This window comes from Bison bison, unplaced genomic scaffold, assembly GCF_000754665.1.
Source record: "Bison bison bison isolate TAMUID 2011002044 unplaced genomic scaffold, Bison_UMD1.0 scf7180017864468, whole genome shotgun sequence".
Taxonomy (NCBI): Eukaryota; Metazoa; Chordata; class Mammalia; order Artiodactyla; family Bovidae; genus Bison; species Bison bison.
Genome location: NW_011495029.1, coordinates 937,362 through 946,776, shown reverse-complemented (window position 1 = coordinate 946,776; position 9,415 = coordinate 937,362). Strand labels below are relative to the sequence as shown.

Below are 9,415 nucleotides of genomic sequence, written 5' to 3'. Positions count from 1 at the left end.
AAGGACACTGGCGTGGGTTGCCATTTCCTTCTCCAATGCATGAAAGTGAAAAGTGAAAGTGAAGCCGCTCAGTCGTGTCCAACTCTTCGCGACCCCATGGACTGCAGCCTACCAGGCTCCTCCATCCATGGGATTTTCCAGGCAAGAGTATGGGAGTGGGGTGCCATTGCCTTCTCCGGTTGTTGGATTAAGTGGGTACAAAACACTTAGCATTCTCCCTGGATATGGAAAGTGCTCAGTAAAGAGGAGGGGTTTTTAAAAATATCTATTTTATTTAGTATTTACTTTGTTGCAATGGGTTTTAGTTGCAGCACACAGGCTCTTCCATCTTCACTGAAGCCTGCAGGATCTTTAGCCATGGCATGTGAACTCTTAGCTGTGCATGCTGGATCTAGTTCCCCAACCAGAGATTGAACCCAAGCCCTCTGAATTGGGAGCTTGGAGTCTTAGCCACTGGACCACCAGGAAAGTGCCAAGGAAGGTTTTTTAGGGTCTTTCTTAGCCCTGCCAGGATATTTATATACACATCAGATACTCATTAAGTCCTGACTACGTCACTGTGCTGGGGTCAGGAAGAGAACCATGAATAAGATATGCTACCCTCAAGGGCATCCAGGCAGGTAAAAGGAGGCAGGAGTGACCTGCGTAGGACAGAATATTAGTAATTTATAATGCATGGATGTCAGGCTCACTGTGCAGGCTTTGTTCTCAATTCTTGTATCAATATGATCCTGTGAGGTGGGTACTGGATTATTCCATGACAGATGAGGAAATCAAAGCACACTCATAGCCAGTGAGCTGGAGGTCCAAATGCCTCCCAAGGCTGGGCTTTGAACCCCATCCCCTGTTGTTGTTCCACGTGGAGTGAGGAGGTACGGGCCAGGGGATTCAGAAAGAGGCTACTAGCCTGTGCAGACCAGCCTCTCAGACCCAGAGCCATCTGTTCCACCCTCTCCTGTTCTGTTTCGTCTCTTAGATCCTCCTTGCCACACCTATCATGGCCTATCTGTCTGCCCCTCTCCACTAGGCAAGTTCCCCTTACATCTTTATCCTCCATGCCCCAGATCCCAGTACAAGGCTTGTTCCTAAAGGTTTGTGCTGGAATTAATGACTGGACAGGTTGTATCTGTGTGTCTTTGGCATGGGGGTGGGGGTGGTGACCTGTACCAAGGCAATGAGAACAGAGGTGGAAATCATGGGCCTGGGTGTTTATTGGCTATGGGGAAGAGAGGCCAACTCTGGAGAACGGGCTGTCAGGCAGGTCTGGGCACAGGTGACCCCTGTGTGGTGGCCATACACACTGAGACAGGGGACATGGACAGAAGAGCAGGGTGATGGCACTGCAGGCTGTGGACCCCAGTGGGTTGTCAGAGGCCCTGGTTTACCAGTGGTTTAAGCCCTAGAATAGTTGGCATCATCTGGAGAGTGGGCCCACCTAGAAGCAGATGGAGACTCTGGAGAGCATGATATTAACCAGGATGGACAGTGGTCAAGGACGATCTGGAGATGCAAGGACTTGAGGACTGGAAAGTCACAGCAATGGGGTCCATTTAGTTTAGGGGCAAACAGTGCTCACAGTAAAGTGATGAAACAAAGCCACAGAGAGTTCTTGTACCCTCAGTATACTGTGTCCCACCCACTGTTAAATTTGGGGGTGCTTAAAATGTGAAGAAAGCTGAGCACCGAAGAATTGATGCTTTTGAACTGTGGTGTTGGAGAAGACTCTTGAGAGTCCCTTGGACTGCAAGGAGATCTACCAGTCCATTCTAAAGGAGATCAACCCTGGGTGTTCTTTGGAAGGAATGATGCTAAAGCTGAAACTCCAGTACTTTGGCCACCTCATGTGAAAAGTTGACTCATTGGAAAAGACCCTGATGCTGGGAGGGATTGGGGGCAGGAGGAGAAAGGGACGACAGAGGATGAGATGGCTGGATGGCATCACTGACTTGATGGACGTGAGTTTGAGTGAACTCCGGGAGATGGTGATGGACAGGGAGGCCTGGCGTGCTGTGATTCATGGGGTTGCAGAGTCGGACACGACTGAGTGACTGAACTGAACTGAAAATGATAAAGCTTGAGGTGTAGAGAACAAACATGTGGACACCAAGGGGGAAAGAAAGAGTGGGATGAATTGGGATTGACATATATACACTATTGATACTATGTGTAAAATTGATAACTAGTGAGAACCTACTGTATAATACAGGGGAATCTACTCAGTACTCCGTGGTGACCTAAATGGGAAGGAAATCCAAAAAAGAGGGGATGCATATTGGAGAAGGAAATGACAACCCACTCCAGTATTCTTGCCTGGGAAATCCCATGGACAGAGGAGCCTGGCAGGGTACAGTCCATGGGGTCGCAAAGAGTCAAGACTTAGTGACTAAACCGCCACCATGTATACACATAGCTGATTCACTTGCTGTACAGCAGACACACAACATTGTAAAGCAACTATACTCCCATAAAAGTTAATTTAAAAAACTATAAAGCTTCAGTTAATCTGAAAATTTCACCTCCCAAGTGACTCATTCTCCATATGTTAAGGATAATAAAGCTCCATCCTTTAGGATTTTCTTTAGGACTGACTAGTTTGATCTCCTTGCTGTCCAAGAGACCCTCAAGAGTCTTCTCCAGCATCACAGGTTGAAAACATCAAATCTTTAGCACTCAGCTTTCTTTATGGTCTAACTCTCACATCCATACATGACTACTGGAAAAACCAGAGCTTTGACTATATGGACCTTTGTTGGCAAAGAGGTGTCTTTACTTTTTAACACCTTGTCTAGGTTTATCATAGCTTTTCTTCCAAAGAGCAAGCGTCTTTTAATTTCATGGCTGTGGTCACTGTTTGCAGTGATTTTGGAGCCCAAGAAAACAAAGTCTGTCACTGTTTCCATTGTTTTCCCATCTACTTGCCATGAAGTGATGGGCCCAAATGCTATGATCTTAGTTTTCTGAATGCTGAGTTTTAAGCTAGCATTTTCACTCTCCTCTTTCACCTTCATCAAAAGGCTCTTGTGAAATAAGTCTGTTGTAAAATAGATCATTTCACCATTTCTCTCTAAAAATATACCCTGGGCCAGTTTCTCCTTCCTAGCCGGGAGGCTTTTCCAGGGCTGGAACATAATTCTCATACTCACATTCCCTTCCCCCAATGCTGGAAGTACGAGAGACACTCAACATGCTGATAAAGTAAAAGTCCTTTACAAAATAACAGTAACACTCGATATTGACTCTGTGCCTGCCACCAACCTAAACAGTTGCTATGGATTTTCTCATTGAATCCCCATGTTGCTCAATGAAGGTATGATTACACTCATTTTGAAAGTGAAGAAACTGGGACTTCCCTGGCGGTCCAGTGGTGAAGACTCCACAATTCCAATGCAGGGGGCATGGGTTCAATCCCTGGTGGGAGAAGGGATCCCACGTGTGGTTCACAACAAAAATAAGCAGACAATTAAAAAGAAAAAGATGGGGGCTTCCCTGATGGTTTGGTGGCAAAGAATCTGCCTGCCAGTGCAGGAGACACCAGTTCGATCCCTAGTCAGGGAAGTGTGCAACAACTACTGAGCCTGCACTCTGGAACCCAGGAGCTGCAACTACTGAAGCCTTCAAGCCCTAAAGCCTGTGCTCCGTAAGAAGAGAAGCCACCGTGATGAGAAGCCCGTGCACCGCAACTAGAGAAAACATGTGCAGCAATAAAGACCCAGCATAGCCAAAAATAAACAAATAAAATTTTAACAGCAACGACAAAAGATGAAGAAACTGAGGCTCAAAGGGGCTCAGCCTTGTGTCCAAGGTCAGGCAGCCTTGCATGGGGCAAGGGAACTGGAAGCCAGATCAGACCTCACGTGTGTTTGCCAACAAACCCAACTCCTTGAAGAGGCAGGGACATTTTTAAGGGAGAAAACGAGGTTTGTCTGAAATCAGCTGGAAAGGAAAATTCCTAAACTGTTAAATTCAGCCCCCAGGGGAAAGGGTTCATGATGGGGAGATGGGGGTTCCCTCCGTGTGGAGATCCCTGTTTGTATTGGTCCTGACTGCTGTCATCAAGTATGGCCATTGCTCCCACAGCACTGGTGCTCAACTAGGGGGTTATTTTTGCCTCTTTGGGGACATTTGGCTTTATCTGGAGACATTTCTTTTTCTCACAACTGGTTGGTGCTGCTGGCATCTCATGGATAGAGGCCACAAATACCATTAAACATTCTCTGATGCCCAGGATGCTCTTACAAAGAAAGATTATCCAGCCCAAATGTCAGTTGCCCCAAGGTGAAGAAGCCCTGAGCTATGAAGATAGGGCTCAGGGCTGCTGGGCTCTTGGTCAGGTCCTTGTCTGAAATCCCTTCTTCAAAAGTATGTATTATTCCCATTTTATAGGTAAGAAAGCTGAGGCTCAGAGAGGTGGGACTTATTTTAGACCTTTTATTCAGAAAACCAGGATTCTGTCCCATTGGTTCCCCACCATCCCTGTGGACTTGGGAGAGACGACTCAGAGTCTTGGGTGAAAAAAAAAAAGTAAATTCAGAGTCAGAAAATCTGGATCTGGTTTCAGCTATGTTGTGAGTCCATCATGTGAGCTTGGGTAAGTCTGCCCCTTCTGGTCTTTTTTTCCTTCTGGAGGTCCCCTCAGTACTGGCTGACACCTGGGCCTTTGCTACCAAGAGATGCCTAGGGGGCTGGAAGATGCCTGGGGGAGGGGTGACCCAGGTTCCAACAGAGGGCACCTGGTGCCTTCTGACACCCATGTCCATCCTTGCACAAAGAACAAACATGGAAGGAGGAGAATAGATTCCTTACCCTTGAGAAACCTGGGGAATAAGGGTTCTTTCTCCTTAAGCAGAAAGGATCAAAGCTCCTCATATTGCCCACCCCCAGGTAGCCCCAAAGGCAAGGCTCCAAGGGTGGCTCTCAGAGTCTAGAACTGGATTCCCCTCTAATTTGACTAAACTCTGCCCTTCTCCAAAACATCCTGGGCTAGAATGGGCCTCCTCGGTGTGGTACAACCTCCTATTAAGTTCTGGAACCATCTGTCTTGAAATGAGATGTATTACTTACCCATGGGGAGGGGCCAGCTTTGGGTGGGACTCCAGACATACCACAAAAGATTCACCTTAAATAACCCAGAAGCCAGAAGGAAGACCCCAGCAAAGATTCCCTGGAGAGGTGAATGGCTACCCACTCCAGTATTCTTGCCTGGGGAATTCCATGGATAGAGGAGCCTGGCAGGCTACAGTCCATGAGGTTGCAGAGAGTCAGACACTGCTGAGTGCCTAACATATTCATTCTTTCATGCAGCAAAAGAAGTAGAAGACAGCTGTCAGGGAGACATTCGGTCTCGGGACTGGAAGGCCTCTGGGGCCCCAGCACCGCTCAGAAAGCAGAAGGGACACGGTTCTCAAGACACTCTGGCTCCATGGAGCTCCCGAGCTGGGCATGCTGGAGCCATCAGCCCAGGAGTGGAGGAGAGCTGAGGCAGCCCCGCAGTCAGAAGGGTTTAGCACTTGACTGTTTTATTTCTTCAACAGAAGGGAAGTGGGGCTCCAGTTCAGCACCACAAGGGCAACTCCCCTCCCCCTGTGCCCGTTGCCTCCTTCTCTGCTGCCTCCACTGGGAGCCCATAAGTCCAGAGTTCCTGGCCTCTGGGGTGTCGCCCCATGTACCACCTAAGTTGGAGGAAGAAACACTATCCTGGTCAGAGCAGAGTCGGAACCACTGGGCTGGGTACTGCTGGCTGGGTGTCACCCAAGTTTCCTGTGTCCCGCCATGCCTCAGTGGATCTTCCCCCGGCCCTCAGAGATGATGTCCTCGGGTTGGGCACGCATGTACCACTCCACCCAGGAGCCATCATAGATAGGTACATCCGGCTTGCCGCAGAGGTAGGCGCCCAGGGCCACGTGGCAGGCTGTGACGCCGGAGCCGCAGGTGGCCACCAGGGGCAGGGACAGGTCCACCTTCTTGTCCTGGAAGAGGCGGCGGATCTCCTCGGGGCTCTTCTCCAGTCCGTCCTCGGTCAGGAAGTCCGTGAACGGGATGTTGATGGTGCCGGGGATGTGGCCGGGCTCGATGCCTGCAACAGGAGAGCAGGAGGCAGGGAACAAACGTTTGCACAAGGGCGGTAGGAATGGCCCCTGCGGGACTGAGAACTTTCCATGCAGCCACGGCGCTACCCTCTAAGCATCATCTCAGGTAGTCCGCACAAGCAGGAAACCCAGGCAGCCACTGTACAGGAATCTGTTTTACAGGAGATGCTGAGGTTCGCTACTGTCCAGTGTCATGCATCTAGTGAATTGCTGCCTGGGCTCTGAACCCAGGACTTAGACTCCACAGAAGCCACACTCTGCCCCAGGTTTCCTGAAGACTGACTGTGCTGACAGTTAGAGGAAGTTCTAGGTAAATGCAAGCTGGCATACTCATTATTTTGCGTGTGTGCATGCTCAGTAGCTTCAGTCACGTCCAACTCTCTGCAACCTCATGGACTGTAGCCCACCAGGCTCCTCTGTCCATAGGATTCTCCAGGCAAGAATACTGGAGTGGGTTGCCATTTCCTTCTCCAGGGATGATGGGTGTTACTAAAAGGCCCTCTTGGGTAGCATGGGGATATAATGCATATCGTAAATAACAGTAATACACAGTAACAGGAATCACTGTAGCTGACCTTACTGAGGGTTTACTTTGTGCTAGGAGCCCCTCAGTTGTATTTCTCCCTTTAATCCTTGCTCTAATACTATGGGAAAGCAATTACTATTCTCCTTTTTGTACAGACGAGGAGATAGAGGCACATGGAACAGATTGGCCCAAGCTAGTAGGAGTAGAGAGGCCCAGAGCCTGTGCTGCCAAGCAGGACCCACTGCCTGGGAGGGGGAGGGGCAGGAAAGCTTCTCTGATTAAGCCCTGAAGGCTGAATAAGATTTAACCAGGTTGAAGGGACTGGGTGGTAGAAGTTGAGAGCATCTCAGGCAGAGGGCATCAAGCAGGCCAGGTCTCAGGCTGTGGAGGGGGGACAATGGGGACGCTGATATTCTCCGCTGATTTAGCTGGAGCCTGTATACTCATCAGCTCGTTCACCTTGACGACAGGCCGGCTGGGCATTTACCCTTATCTTCCATTTTACGAATGAGCAAGCACAATGGAGGTAAGCATTAAGCACCCCTGTAAAGACCCGCAGCCAGGGAAGCACACGTTAATTATCGCACTTCCCGTTTCTCAAGTGCACCCTGTATGTGCAAACACAGAGCTAAGTGCTTAACACACTTGCTCTCATTTAACCCTCAAGCATCCTTTAAGCTCCATGTTCTGCTCTGACTTGACCCACGCAGAAGCTGCAGTTCAGAGACTAGGTGACCTGCCAGGTGTCACACAGCTAGTGCAACCTGGGGAGAGCTTTGAACCCAGGTCTGGCTCTGGCTCGCTGCCCTACATTACTTCATCACCCCCACCCCCACCCAGGGGCTAAGCTGAAGGGTCCCACAGGTTCAAGGTGGCATCCCTATTAGGCTGGACCATCTCAAACTGCCACTAACTTAGGTTCAAAAAAGCTTGGCCATCAGCAGTTTCCCACAGTCATGTCTACACAGCTCTGCAGGGTTCCCTGTGTCGGGACCTTGTGAATTCACAAAACCTCTCTGGACACCATCCAGCTGCTGGGTTAGTCTTCAGGATGCACTGGGAGCATGGATGGTCCTTGCCCTCAGATCACCCTAACAGTGCTAGGACAGGGTGAGCCCAAGCTGCTCTAGAAAAAGAAGCTCCAGCCAGCCCTGATTCAGGGGTAGAGGGATCCATTCAGGGAGAACTTCCCAGAGGAAGAGGCAAGTTCCCTGCGCCCTCCTCAAAGCACACAGGAGAGAAATGACTGGGGGATTACTGGTTGTTCAGTGCAGTTAAAGGTAGTGCACTGGAGTTCAACGCCTGGCTGCCTCCTGAGATCTGGGAAAAGGTGGCCCTTCTAAGGCTCCATGTCCCCTTCTGTATGAGAAGAGCACCCGTCTTGTGGGATCTTTTTCTTTTTTTGGCTGTGCTGGGTGTTCGATGCAGCACACAGGCTTCTCTTGTTGCAAGAGAACAGGCTCTCTAGTTGTGGCTCAGGCTTAGTTGCACTGCAGCATGTGGGATCTTAGTTCCCCGATCAGAGATCGAACCCATGTGCCCTGCATTGGAAGGCAGATTTTTAACCACTGGACCACCAGGGAAAGAAGGAAACGGCAAACCCCCTTCAATATTCTTGCCTGAAGGATCCCAGGGACAGAGGAGCCTGGTGGGCTACAGTCCATGGGGTCACAAGAGAGTCAGACATGACTCCCCGGCTAAAAAACAACCACCAGGGAAGTCCTCTTGTGAGATCATTAAAAAGCTCACACCAAAGTGGTTACTGATCCACCTGCTTTGTGGGGACCCCTTCCCAACCCTGCTCCTTACACAACGGAGTGTGAATCCTTAGAATGGCCACCTCTCCCCAGATCTCAGGAAGCAGCCAGATGTTGAACTCCATGGGGATCCCAGACCATGTGGGAGAGGCCCTACCCCAGCCGAGGCCAGCAACCACCCTCTATTCAGTTTCTGCTCCAATCTGGAGCAGCACGTACTTGAGGCTCCTCTGTCCTGCTCTCTGCTAGCCTTTGGCCCCTCTGACGACTTTCATTCTCCACTTTCTCTCTCCTCTTTCCTGGCTCCATCACCCTCAGAGATGGTGGTAGACCTGATCAAGCACCATCTATGTGGGGCTTTCCCCCACCTGGGCCTGTCCCCTCCTCCCATTTGGCAGTGACCCCCATCCATAGTACTGGGAGGGGGCTGTTTGGATTCTCACACTTATACAGGGCATTCTGGGTTTCTAACTAGTTTGGGGGTGGAGGCAGGGCAAATATTATCGCCTTCACTTAGAATAAAGCCCAGTGAGACGACTAGAAACTAGATCTCAGCCGGCACCCCCATGCTGTGTGGTGAATCTCTGCTGACACCCCACCACCCCACCCTTTAAGGCAAGAGTGAGGCGAGGGCAGTGCTCAGGCAGGGACTTCCTGGGCACTTCACTCATTGGTTACCGTCTCGGGGCTCGGGTTCTGTGCCCCGGAAGCGGCCGGCGGCACGGGCGTCCACCACTTGGAAGCGCCGGGATTCAAGGTTCTCCTTGATGTCCTCGTACGTCTTGATGTAGGCGGGGTCCAGCACCGCGTGGAATTCGGCGGGCTGGGGACGGCTCTTGCCTGAGCTCAGCGGGAGGCCCTGGCGCAGCCAGTTGCGGAGGCCACCGTCGAGCAGAGACACCGTGCGGTGGCCGAAGACGCGGAACATCCACCAGACGCGCGGCGCCGCGTAGAGGCCCTGATCACTGGCGTCGTAGACCACCACGTGGGTGGCGGCGCCCACGCCCAGGCGGCCTGCGTACTCTGAGAAGTGTGCCGCGCTGGGC

At 50.8% G+C, this 9,415-nt stretch overlaps 1 protein-coding gene across 1 annotated transcript in view; it reads right to left on the bottom strand.

Moving 5' to 3' along the window:
- Nucleotides 1-5,774: 5,774 nt before the first annotated feature.
- MPST (mercaptopyruvate sulfurtransferase) overlaps nt 5,775-9,415 on the bottom strand; it is a 9,014-nt gene continuing 5,373 nt past the window's right edge. The window contains exons 3-4 of the mRNA XM_010860621.1: nt 9,048-9,409; nt 5,775-6,073 (exon numbers count right to left, since the gene is read on the bottom strand). Of these exons, the coding sequence (XP_010858923.1) occupies nt 5,775-6,073; nt 9,048-9,409 (661 nt within the window). The remainder of the gene's footprint in view (nt 6,074-9,047; nt 9,410-9,415) is intronic.